Source organism: Sorex araneus, chromosome 1 (assembly GCF_027595985.1).
Source record: "Sorex araneus isolate mSorAra2 chromosome 1, mSorAra2.pri, whole genome shotgun sequence".
Taxonomy (NCBI): domain Eukaryota; kingdom Metazoa; phylum Chordata; class Mammalia; order Eulipotyphla; family Soricidae; genus Sorex; species Sorex araneus.
This window is the reverse complement of record NC_073302.1, coordinates 128,210,299-128,230,088: the sequence shown is the minus strand read 5'-3', so window position 1 is coordinate 128,230,088 and position 19,790 is coordinate 128,210,299. Positions and strand designations below refer to the sequence as shown.

General features: G+C 44.0%; 1 protein-coding gene across 1 annotated transcript in view; it reads left to right on the top strand.

The window, feature by feature from the left end:
• OXCT1 (3-oxoacid CoA-transferase 1) overlaps positions 1-19,790 on the top strand; it is a 146,814-nt gene that overhangs the window by 30,040 nt on the left and 96,984 nt on the right. The window contains exons 6-7 of the mRNA XM_055118235.1: positions 5,145-5,251; positions 8,392-8,452. Of these exons, the coding sequence (XP_054974210.1) occupies positions 5,145-5,251; positions 8,392-8,452 (168 nt within the window). The remainder of the gene's footprint in view (positions 1-5,144; positions 5,252-8,391; positions 8,453-19,790) is intronic.

Below are 19,790 nucleotides of genomic sequence, written 5' to 3'. Positions count from 1 at the left end.
TTAGGTTTAAATAGGTTTTAACAAAGCGAAAGGCTAAAGCCTAATTATTAAAATGAATCACAGTTAATATTGATGAAGGTGTTCAGGGCTGGAGTGATAGCACTGGTTGGGCTTTTGCCTTTCATGTGGCCGACCCGTGTTCGATTCCTCCTTCCTGCTCGGAGAGCCCGGCAAGCTACTGAGAGTATGGAGCCCGCACGGCAGAGCCTGGCAAGCTACCTGTGCATATTGGATATGCCAAAAACAGTAACAATAAGTCTCTCAATGAGAGACGTTATTGGTGCCCGCTCGAACAAATCGATGAGCAATGGGATGACAGTGACCAGTGACAGTTCAGAAATAATACTTTGAGATCTTGTTAGAGGCTAAAGCAATTTTCCTTGCCTGGGAAGATGTGGGAAAGACTAGACTCGCTCTGAATCCCCTAGGTTCACTTATGCCTAGAGCCAGGTACTCGAATCTAGTCTTGTCATTTTAATTTGAGTTTCTAAGGAAGTTGATAGATTATTTCTTGTTTGTTCTCTGTTCCTTGCTTATAGTAGAAGTGGCCAGTGAGTTTTTAAATTCAATAATATTTATTGAGGAACTGCTATTTGTGGGACATTCCCTCATGATCTTTATTAAGAACCAGGGAAAGGGATGATTCATACCTCCTCCCCACTCTCTTTCTCTCTTTGTCTCTCTCTTTCTCTCTCGATCGCTTATACTCTCCCTCTGCTTGTGTTCTCTCTCTCTCTCTTTCTCTCTCTCTCTCTCTCACTCGCGCGCGCACACACACACACACACACACACACACACACACACTCAGACACTGTGATGTCACGACTGAAAGTAATGTGCTATGTAGGCTAAAGGCAGAGAGAATGAGCAATGACCAGGGAGATGGTGTTCCACATTGGGCCAGAGAAAACCTCTTACGTTTGTGGTTTGTGACGTCTGGTAGGGACCTGAGTAAGAGGAGAGAGTCTGGGGAAATGACTCGAAGTGCTGGAGCACATGCTTTCTTCCTGTGTTCTGATGGGAAGGATAGCTGTTGATGCTTTGCGTGCTGGAGGCCCGGGTTCAATTCCTAGTACCACCTGGTTCCCCCGAGCTTGGAGCTAGGAACAAGACAGAAATGAAGGAAATACTGTAGGTGAGTAAGACAGACCAAGTCCGCAGAGTTCTGCTCTAGCCAGACGGGAGAGGCCCTGGCTCCGAGCAGGCTATACTGCGAGGAACAGCAGGGGATGAGACTGGAACAGAGCCAGCGAGGTTGAGTGGTCCGACTGAAGACCGAAGAGAGGGAGGTGCCAGCTCACAGGAGTTTTGTTCTCACTGAGGTGAGAGGCTGACAGGGTTTTCAGTAGTGCTGGGAGAGGGGTTTGGAAAGATGCCTGTGGCTATGGAGTGGAGAACCTTTTTCTTTTTTGTTGGGGGACTGAAGGAAGCAGTAGGGAAGACTTCAGCCTGGTGTACTAATCCAGGTGGGACTGGAAGGTAGTGTAGGCCAGAAGTCTGTTGACCACTGGTTGAGAATCGGCAGTTTAGACTAACTTCCTCCCAGTGGAATTCGTGAGCAGTGACGGGATTCGGAGATAGAGCCAGTGGATTTGCTGAGGGACTGGCCGTGGGTATCAGGAATCCGGTATGTTTCTAATTCAGGTGGGAACGGCAGGAGGCTGTCCACGGAGCTGGGGGTTGGTGCTTTTGAGAACTCGTCCAGGCATTAAGAGCAGGTGCTCCGGACCCCAGCTTGGGAGAGTCACATCTGGGAGAGGAACTTTGAAAGACCACAGACTATTTTATTTTATTGCAGTGGATTTTTTTTTCCTCCCCATGGAACCCAAGGCCTCAGTGCTATCAGAGTTGCCTCCTTGGCCCCTCTGGCTACATGAGTGCAGATAGGAAACACCTTTTTGATATGTAACGGTTGGGAGGAGAGGGAGTGTCTAGGAGTGGTGGAACCCAGGTGCTTTGACGCATGCAGGGGATTTCTTGTTTGCTTCTGGGTCACGCTGGCTGGTGTCCAGGGGCTGTGGCGGGGCTGTCTGCGTCTCTCCAGTCCCCGAAAGACCAGGGTAGACACTGAACATCAGTGTCCACCTGACGGGAGGTGGGGACTGAAACTTGGCCGTTGGCTTTGGAAGCAGGGACATCACTGGCAACAAGGAGACACAGAGAGGAGAAGAATCTGGCAGGTGTTGGAGTCAGGGAGGGAGCAGAGCCGGCGGAGCCCCAGCTCTTGGGGGTGAATGTGGACTAGCGAGTGTGGACTGGACTTGGTCTGTCTTACTCGCCTACAGTATCTTTTATTTGGTGAACACACTAAGTGGTACTCAGGGCTCACTCCCGGCTCCGCTCCCAGGAATCATTTTTTGCCGGTGCTCCAGGGACTACGGCGGGTGCTGGGGATTGAACCCGTTTTGGCCATGTGCAAGGCAAGTCCCCTTTCCACGGTACCATCTCTCAGGCCCCCATTTCTTGAATTTAAGTTTCAGAATTTCTAACACTCAGCACCAGCTGGCGTGTAGATCCATCAGGAAATTATGGAATTGGAACAGAGGAAAAAGAAAGCCTTAAACAGCAGCCTTTGCCCTGGGTTAGCATATCCTTAGCGAGTTTCCAGATCTGCAGGCGAAACTCCTCTGTCATCGTTGGTGTTTAAATTCCATAAACCTTTTAAAATAAACCACCTTTGTATTGATATGCAGCTTCTAAATCTCTTTCATGTCATTTGTCTCAATATGTTTTTAAGAATCTTCTATCATCAGTTACTTCCCAGGTCCATTAATATATATTTGCAGGATAGTGCGTATCTTTTTTTTGCTTGTGTTTTGTTTTGTTTTTGAGCCACACATGGAGATGCTCAGCAATTACTCCTGGCTCTGCACTCAGCAATTACTTTTGGCGGTGCTTGGGACCATATGGGATGACCTGGGTAGGCCACTGTCACTGTCACTGTCACTGTCATCCCGTTATTCATCAATTTGCTTTAATCGAGCGGGCACCAGTAAAGTCTCCATTGTGAGATTTGTTGTTACTGTTTTTGGCATATCTAATACACCATGGTAGCTTGCCAGGCTCTGCCGTGCGGGTGGGATGCTCTCGGTAGCTTGCTGGACTCTCTGAGAGGGACGGAGGAATTGAACCCGGGTCGGCCCCGGGTCAGCTGCATGCAAGGCAAACGCCCTACCCACTGTGCTATTGCTCTAGTCCTTCAGGGTAAATCTCTAACCACTGTGCTCTCTCTCCCCCCTCCCCCCAAAATTTTAATTTTGATGCAATCTCAACTGTTTCCATTGGTTTCTTGTATTTTGTTGGGATGCTGGGGATCGAACCTGGTTCAGTTCTGTGTGGGGCAGATCCTACCTACCAGGGTAGTGGGTATGCTTTTCTCTTAGAAAAGAAATCTGTTTTATACGCCCCAGGTCCAAAACTTTGTGGAATCTTTCTAGGAAAAGCATGCAGTGTGTCGCTAGGGGGCGCAGTGGGACTGTGGAATGAGTCTTGCTTTCCCGTAACTCCCATCCTGTGCTGCCGGGAGGGTGGCTGTTGATGTCTCCTCTCTTTGCTTTAATTCCAAAAGCTAAATCCCCCAAGCGAAGGACGAACACGCTGCCATGGCAGAGAATTGCTTTATGCTTCCCCCGCTACCCCAACTTCACGGTAGAATGAGAAAGCAATAAACAGACCAAGATAAAAATTATCCCTTTAGAAAGCTGCATAGATTAATAGAATAAAAGAGATCAATATATGATGGTGAATAGAACCTAGACTCTTAGTGATGAGCATAATGTATGTGCAGGGGTTGATATGTAAGCCTTTGCTTCGAAAACTGATGTTGGAATCAGTGTTACTTACAAAATATGACTATTTAAAATGGAAAAAGCATTTGTACCATACCAGTTATGACAGAAAAGGCATTAATAGAAAAAGATACAACATTCAAGTATCAAGAGAAACCATTAAGTGCCTGTGAATAGTCCAATACACAGAAAACATGTATTATTTTAAGAGGAAAATGATATTTTTAGATAAATTAAAAAAACAACAACAACAGAACTTCCCTCCTCCCTAAAGAACTTCCTCAGATATAGGTAGATGTGTGTTATCTCATGGGGCTGGAGCGATAGCACAGTGGGTAGGGCATTTGCCTTGCATGTGGCCGAGCCAGGTTTGATTCCTCTGTCCCTGTTGGAGAGCCAGGCAAGCTATCGAGAGTATCCCGTCCGCATGGCAGAGCCTGGCAAGCTACCCGTGGCATATTCGATATGCCAAAAACAGTAATAAGAATTCTCACAATGGAGTCATTACTGGTAACCGCTAGAGCAAATCGATGAAAAACAGTGCTACATCAGTGCTACGACAGTAGTACTTCATGGTCAGAAAGATTTGGTATGTTACATTTCTCCCAGTTAGTGAATTGAATAGGAATATTCAAATCTCATAGAAGTGACTTATACATTAATTAAGAGCGATGATGCGTTTCTGTAACTATTTTTGTGTACAGACAATCCTTTGGACATTTAGTGCAACTTACAGAGAAGTATTATCCAGGGTGGAGGGAAAGACGGTCTATTTTTGTGTTCAGTGTATCAGCTAAAAAGACAGTAAATTGAATACAACCAGGTACGTTAGTATTTCACAAACTTGAGTTGGATTCCCCGATTCAGACAGGTAGAGGTGTTTTTTTGTTTGTTTGTTTTGTTTTGTTTTCCTTTGGTGGTGGTGGGGGCGGGGGAGGGTGTCATACCCAGTGTTACTCAGGGTTTACTCCTGACTCTGCTCTCAGGGATCACTTTTGGCAGGACCGTGTGGGGTGCTAGGAATTGAACCCAGACTGACTGCATGTAAGGCAAATGCTCTACCTGCTGTCCGATTGCTCCAGCCTGGTACAGATGAGTTTCTTGTTCCTCAGCTCCTCAGCTCTCCTAGGCCCGCCTTGCTGAGCCGTTGTGAGACTGCTACCACATTTTTCCCTCTTCACCGACTCTTGAACTGTCCTGATTTCCTCCCTCCTGCTCTTGGCAACATCTCTGTTGAGATGCATCTGTTTCTGCGAATCCTTCCTTGCTAGCCTTGTGTCCCTCTATCTGCCTGTCTGGCACGGCATGTTTCTCAGCTGGACAAAGACCTCAGGACCCTCTGTCTCTCTCCTGCAGGTGCGGGAGTTTAATGGCCAGCACTACATCATGGAGGAAGCCATCACTGGGGATTTCGCTTTGGTGAAAGCCTGGAAGGCTGATCGTGTAGGAAACGTGATTTTCAGGTAGGGTGAAGACTTTGGAAACCATTCATGGCATGCATCACAGCAACTTTATAGTTGTAAAAATGTGATTACAAAAGGGATGATCTCATTTGTATGCTGATAAATGTTTTCTTAAAGATGGGTTCAGAGCTGAGCTGGAGAGAGGGAGCCCAGCTTATTGGAGCACATGCATTGCTTGCAGGAGACCTCGATAGGATCTCCAGCCCCATATGGCCCCCCAAAACACTGTCAGGAGTCAACCTTGAACCGGGAGGCGCTCCTGAGCCCTAAAATTGAGAAAGAAGGAAGGGGGTTATAATTTCACACCTGAGCCCTAAAATTGAGAAAGAAGGAAGGGGGTTATAGTTTCACACCTACATGCATGTGCATGTTTATACGTGTGTTCATGTGTATATATGTGTGCATGTGTATACATGTGTGTGCATGTGTTGCATATGTGTGTGTGTTTGCAAGGCCATTGCTGTGATGTCGCTGAGTCCTTTCTGAGTGGTTGGCATCCGGCTGCTTGGCTTGGCAAGTGCTTTGAATCTCACACCCTTGTGTAGAATCTCAAACAAATGAGTATTGTTTTACCTCTGTGTTTTAGTCACCAAGACTAATTGTAATGTTTAGGCATGGAAGAGAAGATAACAGACGTACACAGAATTAATTTTGATAGTTGCTTGCATGCATTGTCTCAAAATGTCTGTTCATTTGACAGTCTAGAAAGATGATAGTCATATAATCATTGAAATCATTTTTATTCCTAGTTGCACTGACATCTGCTAGGAAATGCTTATAAAGGTTTCCACTGACAAGTTGATTAGCATTAATAATCCCTAACTTCCAATTTTATTATCTTCTTAAGCCATATGCTTAAGGTCTTAGGATTTCAAGATCTTCTGATTACCCTAAGCAAATCAAGTATTTAGCATCTTGGATTTATAGACGATGTTAATTTTTGAAAATTATGTTACCTTTGAATATGTCCATAGGAGATTTCCAAAATGTTTGTTTCATGAATATTTCACTTGTTAGGTAACTCGGATCCTTTTTTTTTTCCTTATAAATTTTCTGCTTTAAAAGAAGAAAATTTTAGCTTTTTAAGAAGACCAAATTTGGCTTTGGTGGGATCACAGTTAAATTCTCAGCAACTCTTCATATTGTTTTTGTTCATGTGTGAGGAACATACATGATATTGATTTGTTATCATATATCTTGAATGTAGCCAGTGTTTGAGATTACAGCTGATTTGGGCAATTACAGAAGATATTTTGCAGCATGACTTCCATATTTAACACCTCATTGTAGTCTTTGCAGAGCCTAGTTGCCTTTTAGTCATTCATATATATATTGATCATCTTTATTTTTAATAAAGGTCCTACCCAGTGGGACTGGGGCAGCAAGTGCTCTGGCCTTGGGGGCTACCAGGGCTACCATGCCCAGTGGTGCTGTGGGTGCATGTGGTTCCAGTGGTAGAATTTGGGGCCTCCTTGCAAGTGCTCCACTACCTGAGTCACGTCCTTGGTAGCCCCCGCTCCCATTTTCCAGCATGGGGCATCAAACCCAGGTCTGTGTGCGCACATGCACTTTCTCATGGGGACTCCTTCCTGACCCTAAGTCTAGCTGCTTTTCACAGTTTGTTTTCATTTTCTTTTTTTGTTCTTTTGTGCCTTCTTTAGTGCTGGGGGCCACCAGAACTCCACCTGGTGGTGCTCAGGAGACCACGCAGTGCTGGATATCGAGCGAACTTGGCACCCTGTGCATGCCAGGGATGCACACCAGCCCCCTCAATGATCTCCCAGTGATGATGATAAGCATCTAGCCTAGATGCTTCTTAAGAAAGATTGATGGGAGTTGGAGAGGGAGCTCAGTGGGCTGGATGCCAGAGGCCCAGATCAAGTCCCAGAGACAAATGGTCCTTTGAGCACTGCAGGGAATGACCTCCAACACCAACCTTGGAGTTGCCCCGATCCAAAGGGACACCCCCTGCCCAGAGACCCAACAGAATTCAAATACTTTCCCCAGTTTATCCAATGTTTTATCCAATGTTTCCTTGCCTGGGTTTTGTGTTTTGGGACTGTGCTAGGGCCATTGGAAGCACTGAGTTTTTGCCTATAGTTCTTAAACACTGATCTGAATTGAGAATATCGGTCATCGGTGGTCAGGAGACCTTAAGTCTTAAGATATTTCAAGCAGAGCTCTCGTGGATCACCTGGGCACAGAGAGGATGCTGGTGGTCAGTCTCAGCTACTGTGTACGTGAGAGAGCCCTGACCTCCTGAACATTTTCCTGTTGGTCCTTTTTTTGCTGGACAGCTGGTGACCTCCGGCACTGCCCTTGTGACAGTGCCTCTCCTTATACCCGGTCTTGAATCGAAGTGAAATGAACATGGTTCTTCTGAAAGAACTAATAAATTGTGCTTGTGACTTACTTCCCGTTACCAAAAAACTTTCCTAGCAACTTACACTCTCAGAAAACTCTGAAAGATGTATTTAAGTTTAGAGAAGTACATTCGTTTAGGAACTTGGGAATAAAAAACCAAAAAAACCAGCGAAACTGGCATCTCTTGAAATTTTTCTACTGCAGGGTCTGATGTGGGTGTTGTACTTTAAATAAAATTCCCTTAGACATTGGTGCTCCAGCATGAGCTTTATAGGTGAGTCACAAATTTCTGAAGAATGTTCCATTTTAATTTCAGCAATAGATTTCTCTTTAATGGGGAATATAATTACTATAACTTCTTATGTAAATCACTTGCTGTGTGCTTCAATATTTTAACAGAAGCAAGTTAAATGAAGTAATTCACAGTAGAAATAAAAAATGGCATCCTCATAAGAAGAGGTAGGGAGATTACTTTTAAATATAGCAGGTTTATTAATATCCATTTTTATTTTCCGTGTATGACTTATATGATTATAAAAAATAGTACATCTTACCTCAAAATCCACACAAAAGAAGTAATTGAATAAAGTTACCATCCTGTGTGTTTTTTTTCTTTAATTTATAAAATGGTTATAAAATTTGTGGAAGCTGGTAGACTCTTAAAGAGATTCAGAGTCTTAATTCATAGAAAACTTCTTAATCACTAAAACCACAAGAGACACTTCTTAATTTTGTCTTTTTCCCCCACTTCCTTTTCCCTCCCAACCCTTTTGTAGGAAAAGTGCGAGGAATTTCAATTTGCCGATGTGTAAGGCGGCGGGCACCACAGTGGTAGAGGTAAGAGAAGAGGTTATTTCTCATGTCCTGAAGGTTAAACTGGATGTTGGGTCTTCACTGTATCACTGTCATTCTGTTGTTCCTTGATTTGTACGAGTGGGTGCCAGTAACGTCTCCATTCATCCCTGTCGAGTGCTAGTGTAGCCCAATGGCATATTGGGGGCTCTTTCAGGGTCAGGGGAATTAGGACCATTGTTGTTACTGTTTTTGGCATATCAAGTATGCCACGGGTAGCTTGCCAGGCTCTGCCATATGGGCGGGATACTCTCGGTAGCTTGCCGGGCTCTCCAAGGGAGATGAAGGCTTTGGGGGCAGCCTCTAATCGCCTTTACAGGTGCTTCCAGTCTACCAAACGTAAGCTTTTGTTTGACTGGCATGTTGTAATGATCTGTACACTGACAAACACGCACAATTTTGGGTCTTCGTTTTAAAAAATGTATATTTTTTAATGTATGTAGATTTAAAATGTATATAGTTTTAAAAAATGTATTTTAAGCTCATTTGTTTTGTCACAGCCTCTTTCTTTATCGGGACCTGCCTGGGAAAATTAGCTTTAAATATATACTCGTCAAAATTTTGCTGCATCATTAGCTTTCTTGCTGGGTGGCTAATTTCGCCTTCAGATCCTCTCTTTGAGCTCAAGCTTTAGGACCAGTCAAACTTACAAATGCCCTTTGGTGCTTGAGTAAACTAGACCTTCTTCAGTGAGATTCTAAGGAGACGTTTTGTATACAGAATTCTAGGAAAATAGTGGTATGAGAGAAATTCATTACTTTCTCTTGTTAGATGCTGTGAATTCATGAGGGAAGAAGGTAGTACTAGGAGTTACCATGACATGGTCCCGTTTGGACCAGCTAGATAAAAGCACTGATTTTTTTTTTTTTTTGGCACATCTGGGAAAATCTTGCGAAATTCTAGAGCCTACCCAGAGTTGACATTCTGATACAGAAATTGGTTCTTATACACAAACCCTGCTATTTTGTTTATGCATATTTGATACTGAAAAGAGAGTTAAAGGGTATAAAGGTTATCTTAAAATTGGAATCCTTTTTGAGTTTGAGATCACTTTGAGATCCTGTGGAAGGGCTTTTAGGAATCCAGTCTGGGAAGGAGAACATACGTCCTTGATGTTTTTCATGATGGAAGGGTTGTGTACTGCATCATGCAATAGCTCTAGTTCAGCACTCTGCAACCCCTCTAAGCTGTGCGTGGATGAATGAGAACCGCTGCTCTAGATGCGTGACCAGGATTGCATTTCAGTTCAGTGGTGTTTTCGTAATGGTTCAAATGCCTCGGGCAGTAAAGTGTGTTACTGTTTTTGGTTTGTGGCCCACACCCTGTCCTGCTCAAGGGCTAGTCTGGCTCTTTGCTTGGGAGTGACCCCCGGTGATGGTCAGTGAACCGTATGGGGTGACGGGGATGGAACTGGGTGGGATTGGCCGTGAGTACCTCCTGGACTCTGTCTCTGGCTCCCCCTAGAGGGGGCGGGAACCTGTACAGTTACCTATCAGATCATCCTAATTCCCTGTGCTTGGCACATATTAACATTACTAAAGAAAAACAGTCTATAACTTAAAATGATTTTATGGGCTACATAAAACTTCCATCACTGTCACTGTCACTGTCATCCCGTTGTTCATCGATATACTCGAGGACACCAGTAACATCTCTATTCCTCCCAGCCCTGAGATTTTAGCAGCCTCTCCTTATTTGTCTTTCCCAACAATTGGAGGCTCTTTCAGGGTCAGGGCCATGAGACCTTGGTTACTGTTTTTGGCATATCGAATATACCATCGGTAGCTTGCCAGGCTCTGCCTGTATGGGCGGGATACTCTTGGTAGCTTGCCGGGCTCTCCGAGAGGGATGTATGTATGTATACTCTCTAAGATTTGTGGCCTACTGTCTCAACTCCATCAAAGATGCGTGGTAATTATGGAAAATGGGTAGGAAGTGTCTTACAATGTGTTGTGCGGCCGACACACAGGCTAGTAATTCTTTGAGAACCATGAGGCCTTATGCATCCTCTGGGGTACAGTGTTTATTTCCCCTTTGTTCCTTTATAATCTGATTCTTTTAGCCATGAGTCTTATTCTGAGAGCAGAAAATGACCCGCTGGTGCCTGATAATCAATGCAGTTATAAGAAAGGAAAGTCGGGTGGGAGAGATGCCACAGGGATGCAGGCATCTGGCGGTGAATACCCGGGGCCATCCCTGCCCAGCGCAGTTCTTTCCCTAGCTCCCGGAGAGGAGACCAGGCAAAGACTAAAGACAGGGGAGTTTCTCTGCTGGCACAAGGGAAGCTGAGATTAAAATCCTTTTTTTTTTTTTGGGGGGTCACACCTGGCAATGCACAGGGGTTATTACTCCTGGCTCTGCACTCAGGAATTACCCCCTGGCGGTGCTCAAGGGACCATATGGGATGCTGGGAATCGAACCCAGGTCAGCTGCGTGCAAGGCAAACACCCTACCTGCTGTGCTATTTCTCCAGCCCTCTAAAATCCTTTTACTGAGCCTGCAAATGTGCTCACGACTGTCCTCCCTCGTCCAAGAATGGATCTCTCTGATCTCTCACAGCGCTGTGATATTAGAGCCAGATGTCCCTTGGGGGTTTTTGCCATCTCGGGCTGCAGATACCATTCTCAGCTGACTTGTCTGATGAGCCCTGGCAGCCCCCAGCCTCTTGTGACTTTTAAAATTCGAATTAAATAAACAATTCGGTTTCTCTGTACTAGCCACATGTGGCTAGGGACTGCTGTGTTGATTAGCATAGATATGGCCTTATCGTGGGATATGTAACATTGTCGTCCCTGTAGAGAGTCTTATTAGACCAGGCTTAATTAGAAGAATCAAGATGAAAACTAATTTGTCATTTTAATTTAGGAATAGAAGCAGGAGAGCTTCTAGTGAATTGTAGGAACTCTGCACTCAGAAATGAGAAATGACTGGGGATTTGGAAAGGCACCACGTTGGGTGCTTTCTGAGACACAAAATCTATTTTGCTTATGGTTTCGGTGATGAAGTTATAATAGCGCTAGCGTTTGTGGTTTTGCTATACAAAGTGACTCTACCCCACTACCACCAATGTGCTCAAGACCCTCCTGCCAATGCTAAAAGGAGAAAAGGGAGAAAAAAAGAGAAAATCTTCATGAATTCATATTATTCTGAGTCTAGTGAGTGCCTCGGGCCATCAGCTCGTCTTTGCCACATTCTGTGCATCCTGGCACCGTCGCTGGCCACTTGGTGCCCTGCTTTCCCGCTGCAGCCCCGCCTGCTTTATTTCATGACAGACCTTAATGAGATGATTGGGAACTGGTCTCTGAAGTCTGGCATTTAACAGGAGTCTTGAGAGAGCAGGCATTATTTCTGTATACCTGCTAATTATTAATAATAATGCTAGCTAAAAAAATAATATTGCTGGCTGGCATTACCTTTATATTTATTATATATTAGTTACTGCTGTTGTTTTAAATATACATTATTTTTATTATTTTTCTTGGCATGGGGGAGTTCTTCAGCAGTGCTGGGGGTGGGGGTCTGGGGTCCCCCAATGATTCTCGGCCAACCAGGTTGGCGGTTCAGTCCCATCTGTGAGGTGCTGCCTGGGCCCCCCCCCCACTAGGGATGACCTGGACTCCCCAGAGGTGCTTAGTGGCCTTCAGGGCTGCACCTCGTGCTGCTCAGGGCACCCAGCTGTGGTCTGCTGTGTGCCAGGCTATCCCCAAATGCCTGTAGGATCGCTCTGGCCCCTCCGTTACTATTTTTTAACCCTCACAGTAGGCCTATGAGAAAGGGAACATTCTCCTTATTTTAGGGATGTGGACTTGAGAGCACAAGGAACGGGGGCCAGAGTGAGAGCACAGGGGGGAGGGTGGGGTGGGTGGTGGGCGGGTAGGCACTTGCCTTGCGTGTTGCTGATCCTGGTTTCATTCTTGGCTCCCCATATGGTCCCTGAAGCACTGCCAGGAGTGACCCTTGAGCACAGGAGACAGGAGTAAGCCTGCAGCAGAGCCGGACCAGACCCAGAAACTAACACAAAACCAAACAAACCAAACCAAACCAAAAATGTGTAGAGAAGTGAAAATCTATGCCTGATGTCATGCACTTAGGTGGACCTAAGGCTGAACATAGAAAAGACCCTGGGCCGGAGCAGCTGAACGGCAGTATTGTGGGGAGGGTGCTTGCCTAGCACGGGCCTGCCTGGGGGTGATTCCAGCATCCCATAATAGTCAGCCCCCCAGGCATCTCCAGGAGTAACTCCTGAGCACAGAGCTAGGAGTAACCTCGGAGCACCGCTGGGTGTGACCTGAACACACACACACACACACACACACACACACACACACACACACACAGACACAGACACACACACACAGACACACACAGAGACACACACACAGACACACACACACACACACACACAGACACAGACACACACACACACAGACACACACAGAGACACACACACAGAGACACACACACACACACACACACACACACACACACACACACACACACGTCGCCGTGGTCCCTGAGAAGGCCCGGCAGGCCTTCGCTGCTTCGGGCTCCCCCGGGCCCGGGCCGCTCTGTTGCGTGCTGTCTTTGAAACTCGCCGCGTCCCACAAACGTTCCCACATGTGGTGATGGAGTATCTGTCCTGGCTCTGCGCTGAGCAGCAGGAACCTTACTACTGACTGACAGTGTTTCCGGAAAAAGCTTTTTGAAGGAAATTGTGGCTGATCTCCTTTCTCTGAGGTGGGAGGAATTGGGGTGCTTGAGGGCCAGGCGCTGTGGTCCTTACTCGGAGCCGTAAGGAGGGTAGAATCTGAACATCTGAACTATGGATGATGAGTCCCTCCGATAACTTCAATATTTTCTTTAAGGACTTGGAAGCAGGCTGGCAGTGGAGTATACAATTGGTCTCTTGCTGTCTCTGTTTCTAATTTCTTCTCTAATTAATTCAGAGTTAATGTTTCCTGCCAAGAAACAAGACGAGTATGTTTGTCTTAGATTAAAGAGGAAACAAATTTGCCGTTGATATGGATTATTTTTGGTTTCTGCAAATGGGGGTACATATCCTTTTTGAAAAAAGTTTTTTCTTTTACACCAACATCAGGATATAGCCAGTGAGGTGACAAATTTGATCTAAATTTTCTCCTCAACTAAACCAATGTGCCAATATGAATGTTGCCTGCCTGCTTCCGTCCGTCTGTCCATCTTTCTGTTTGTCCCTCCCTCCCTCCCTCCCTCCCTCCCTCCCTCCCTCCGTCCCTCCCTTCCTTCCTCAGGGGTCACTTCTGTTGAGGGACCATATGGGGTGCTGGGGATTGAACCCAAGTTGGGCAAGCACCTACCTGCTGTACGGTATCTGGCCCCTTCCTTTCTTAAAATGCAGCTGTTTGCATGTTGTAGCATTAAGTTGTGTCCATGTGAGTGCAGGCTCACTTCTTAAGAAACTGGGTAGTGCCTGGGGAAAGGAACGCCAGTGGGGGCACATATTGGCACACTTTCTGGAGAGATGCTTCTCGTTTTATCCCAGACAGGGTTATTTCTGGACAATCTTCGCCCCCCCCCCCCCCCCGATTTTCCCTGCTGCCCCAAGTGGGCTAAATCTTCCTTGATCAACCGCGCAGCTCAGATTGAAGTAGAAAAGTAGAAAGGCGGCAGCCTGGCGGTGGCTCTGGGTGTTGTGTCCTGTGTGTATAATAAGGTGAAGCAAAGCCTGTTGTGTCTGCCCAGGGGAGAATTTCTCAGGAACCTCTGATAATCCTTGTCTCCGGGGTGTATATCCCACCGTCCTGGGGTTCTTGGGAAAGTGATGGGTTTCTGCAGGAGAAAAGAAAAGCAACTTTTTTTTCCCTTTTTAAAATTTTTTTCCTTCTTTTTGTTTTTTGGACCACACCCAGCAGTGCTCAGGGCTTCTTCCTGGCAGGGCTTGGTGGGTCCTGTGGAGTGCTGGGGATTGAACCCAGGTCTGTTGTGTGCACAGCACGCTCCTTCCTTGCTGTATTTTCTCTTCGACCTGAGAAGCAATTTTTGATAGGAAACCTAGGGGAAGAGGGAGAGATGGCGGGAGCGGCACCTCCCCAGCTCTTGTCACTGGCCCGCCTGCCCTCAGCGTCAGAGCAGGTCTTCTGATTCTCTTGAAGACTGTTGGTGCTGGTGCTGGCACCAGAATAACGTAGCTGGTTCTACAAGGCCTCTTGGGCCAGTGGGACTAAGTTCAACTTTTTGTCTAGATACATTTATTCAGCTCTCATGGTCTTCATGGCTGTTTACGGGATATTTATGTTACACGTATGTATTTGCTGACGAAAAAATTGTTTCTGTTACCTAGTCACTGACAAGCCCCTTTAAATGCACCGGAGGCCTAGAGGCTCACTTGTGATGTTTTTCATGCATCTGCCTCTCCTATCAGCCATGCTGCGTGGATCACTCCCTTGCTTTAAACAGTATGTAATTCGTAAGACTGGGGCCATATGGGGAATTATTTTCTGAGACCATAGACTGGGATTTTGTTGTTGTTTTAAGAACCCAGCCCTGGGAATGGTGACTCCTGTGTCCTGCACTACTGCCTGCACAGGTAATGCACATTCCCGTTGGAATAACTGGAGCACGGGATTAGGGGTGTTCTTCCTGATTGGTGAGTGAGGCAAGGTGGTGAGGTCAGTGTCAATGATATTAGTTTCCTTGGCTTGTTTTTAATGTTCTTCATGAAGCCTAATGGGCACATACCAGCACTCCCAGTCACACCGTATAAAATCACATCTAAGGACCTAGCAGCCAACAGAAACACCTGATGAATCAGTGACCGTCAACCCACTATCAACTGGGTTGCCACATCGACCTCCCCGCCTCCTCTGCTACCTTCCTGCAGTATTTTTAAACAAGGTATATGGTTTTATTTCTCAGTGACATTTAGAGGAAAAGTTCAATGAAGCTGAGTGTGCGAGGGACATTTGTGAATTCTGGAGACACAGCAGTGAACCAAAAAAAAAAAAGAACCCTTGCTGTCTCCACAGTTTGCATACTGCTGCTGAAGGTGGACGTTGTTATAATAAGTAAAATAGACAGTAGTTCAGATGCCAATATATGTCACAGAGAGGAGAGCAACACATTCAAAAGGGACATGAAGTGACAGGGGAAGAAACCGGAATTTGAGAGCCGTCAGTTGAAGGTCGTGGGGAGATGGCTTTTGAGAGAAGACCCTGAGTGGGGGAAGTGGACTCCGCAGCCATGAGGGTGCAGAGCCCAAGGGGACATGTTCCTGGTGGGTTTCAAGAATGAGGATGATGTGCTCCCCTATCCGTGCAGGTGGACGCTCGGGGGTCATATGTGGTGGAATTTCCTTGAGTTCTGAACAGCAATGTCTTCTGCTGAGATGGGGTGAAGTAGGATATCTCTGAGCATATGTTCATTTCATAACGGTTCGCTAGAGGTGATGAGAACTAAATCTGGCTTTCCAGCTCTGCAATGAATGGAGAATGTGATCTTGAGAGTGGGGCCTCCTGGTTTTTGTGACTGTGACTCAGTTGGGAGAACCTGGTGTTGATCATTCTGCATGACCTACTTCTTTAAGCATGATCAACCGCTGGTGGTTTCTCTTTATAATAGAAGATAGAAATGCTGTGGATTCTCTTTTACCTTAACATTTGATTTCTTTTAATTTTTATCCAAGAACATTGGTTTGCAGCATTACATATGTTTGTATGTTTTGAGAGTGCAAGGCCACACTTTCACCAGTTGTATGGTACCAACCTGTGCTCACCAGCAAAGCTCAACTAACCATCCATCACAGCCAATTGGACCTTCTGCCTTTTGCTCCTCTTCCCTCTCAGGTGACTTTGGGTTTGCTGTAAGAATCAAAGGGTTTGTTTTGACTGTTCCCTTGCTTTGTTTTCTGTATTTCACATGTGCATGGAATCATTTAGAATTTGTCTTTCTCCTTCTAATGCTATTTAGCATTAGCATCCATGTTGCTGCAGATGGCAAGTTTCATCTTTGGTTCAAAAATTATAATGTGAAATCTATGTGTATACAAGTAAATACAATTTTGAATTTATGAACTTGTAGTATTGCCTTTCATTGACTTATATTGGCTCTAATCTTACTAAGGCTAATGTTAAAACCCAAGTCATTATTTCTTTATTTAAAATTTTAGGTGCTGTGATTTACAATACTGTTAATGATAGGGTTTCATGAATTTATTGTTTCAACACCACACAGTAGATTTTAACCATGTGACTTAGTTATTTCAGTAGAGTCTGTGAATATTTAATCTTCTTCAAGGCCAGTTAATTGTATTCGTGCTTTAGAGAGTTTACTTTCCTCCTTTCTTTAGAGAAAATGAAAAATCTCTGGGGATAAACACTCCTTCTTTTCTCCTAAATATCTTTTATTCTTAATCTTTAGATTGCTAATATCTTATGAAACATTTTAAAAAAACAATGAAGCTCATCATTTTCCTGAGACAGTAGAAAAGAAAGCACACAGCTATAACTGGGGAAAAGAATTAAGCTTCTAGTCAGATAAGACACATACTTTGCACTATGATGAGAAGCTGTATTTAAAAAATTCAGTTTTAAGCACACATTCATTCAGTAGACAACCACTCACACAGCTATATGGATTTCATTCATATACAAAACTCAGATTGACATGTGGGGAATTAATAGTTCTGAGAACTTGGCTGAAATGTCAGATTTGACATTGACTATGTGAAGCATATAATGTTAGAGACTTTTCACCACACTCGAGAATTTTCCTAGTAGAAGTTTTCTACTTCAGTTAGCTAGAAAAATGAGAACAGCAAGAAACTTGTTTATCCAGTCCCTTTTAATTCACTGACATGGGCCAGTTGAACATCTGGCACAAATTGTTAAAATAAAATGGGGTTGGAGAAGGGAGGCATTGATTGGTAAGAGAGCATCTTCTACAGAGGAAGGAACATCCTCTTCCCACCAGCCCAGTGAGCCTTGGGACCCATTCATGCTAGGGAGCCTGAGCAATCACCTCTCCAAGTGGGAATGGATGCAGACAGTGATGGATATCATTTAAATTGATTTTTTTTTAGGCCTGTTAATGATGATATAGTATATTTAATTTGCATTTCTTTTTCTTATAGTTTCTCATAAAACCTTATAATAAAATTATAAGGTTTTATTCATGCTTTTGAATATCATTTAAGATTAATTACTAAACCACTCTCTGAAAGAGATACCTGTACATTCCTGTTCTAAGCTTTGAAGGAGCTACAAAATGCTGTGACTGATAAGGTGACAGTTTCATATATAACTAGATGAAATGAAGATTTCACTAATTTTCAGAGTATTTTAAGATCATTCATTTCCTTGAATTTTCACTGAATGCAAATTTAGTTTGGAAATATTAGAATGCGGATAAAGATGTATCTAATAAGAACATACTGTAGTTGAGTATTTTGGCAAACTAAATTCCTCATCAATAGAATTACTGCATTTATGTCTGTCAAAGAAGCAATAAATATATGAAAAAAAACAAGCAAACATGGACACAGTGAATGCCCGCTATTAACTTTATTGCATCTTTGTATATTCTTCAAAATATTTTTTTGCTCTAATGACAAAGAATAGCAAGATAGAAATAAGGTTATTGATGATTAAAATATATTAAATCAAGTGCTAATTCTGACATTTTATTTCTTGTTGCTTGGTAACAATGCAGCAACTATGTGAGAGACTTCCATTATCTCAGGTACAATGGACTTCATTGCACTGTGGGGTAGAAATACCAATTACAGCAATTCATTTGTATGCCATTATCCTTGCAAAATTCTGGTGCTATTTTTTATTGTTAGTGCAGAGATCCTAAAAGACAACCATTTTAATAGCACATCCCCCTGTTTTTTGATGGATTGGTGAATTTTATTCTAGCTTTTTTTTTCTTTTTTACTTTGTATCTATTTATAACTTTTGAGGCTTCACAAAGTTAATTTTATCAACTTGTGCTGTGTAAAACCTAGGTTTAAAAATTTATTATAATAAGTATGAGTGATGCTTCATTAACTCTAAGTGATCATTTTTTTATCCTTCACTGCCTAGATGGAAAATAAAGTGATCTGGGCAGATTCTTTTGCTTTATGAAAAATAGAGCCGGATTGGAGAGATAGAAAGGGAGACTTGCCTTGCATGTGGTTGACCTCAGTGTGATGCCAGTTCAGTCTCTGGCATCACACTGAGGTCAACCACATGCAATGTGTTCCCCCAGTACTGCTGAGAGACCCCTGAGCACACAGTCAGAAGAAGCCCCAAGCATGGCTGGCCAGCCGTTCTTTCTCCACCCAGCCCCCTTCCCCCCAAACAAAACCAAACCACCACCACCACCACCAACAACAACAACAACAAAACAGAACAACCCAGAACAAAACCAAGACAATTTAGAGGGTGGGGAAAAAAGGCCATATTGCTCATCCTTCTTTATTTTTATTTATTTTTATTTTCAAGTAGTTCAGCCTGAAATACACAGTTCTAGAGTTGTTCATGGTTGGGTTTCAGTCACACGGTGTTCCAACACCGACCCCTTCACTCGTGTACATTTCCCACCACCAGAGTTCCAATTTCCCTTCCCTTTCCAGCCTGCCTTTATGGCAGATACCTCTCTCGCTCTCGCTCTCGCTCTCATAGTGCCTTTTAGGCACGGTGGTTTGTATAGTAAGTACTGTTACTGTTGAAAAGGTATCATGCATATCACTTTACATCCTTTGAGCACTGAGTTCTTGTTTCTAGCGGTCTTTTCTCTGTGCTAACCACACTCCTTCCCACCCCCACCTTGTAGCAAGCTTCCTACCATGGATGGGTCCTCCTGGCTCTCATTTCTATGGTCTTTGGGTATTATTCTCATACTTTTTTTTTTAATCCCGCAAATGAGTGCAATCATTCTATGTTTGTCCTTCTCCTTCTGACTCATTTTGCTCAGCATGATGCTCTCCATGTCCATTTATCTGTAAGCAAATTTCATGACTTCTTTTTCCCTAACAGCTCTATGGTAGTCCATTGTGGGTATATATATATATACATACATATATATATATATACATATACATATATATATGTATATATAACACAGTAACTATAACACAAAAACTACTATACCACAGTTTTTGTTGTTGTTTTTTGTTGTTGTTGTTGTTGTTTTTAATCCACATATTTGTTCTCGGGCACTTGAGTTGTTTCCAGAATCTGGCTATTGTTAATAGTGCTGCAATCAACATAGGAATGCAGATGACTTTTCTGCATTGTGTTTTTAGGCCTCTGACAGCGGTGTTGCTGGGGTTGTATGGAAACTCAATTTTTTTTGAGGAATA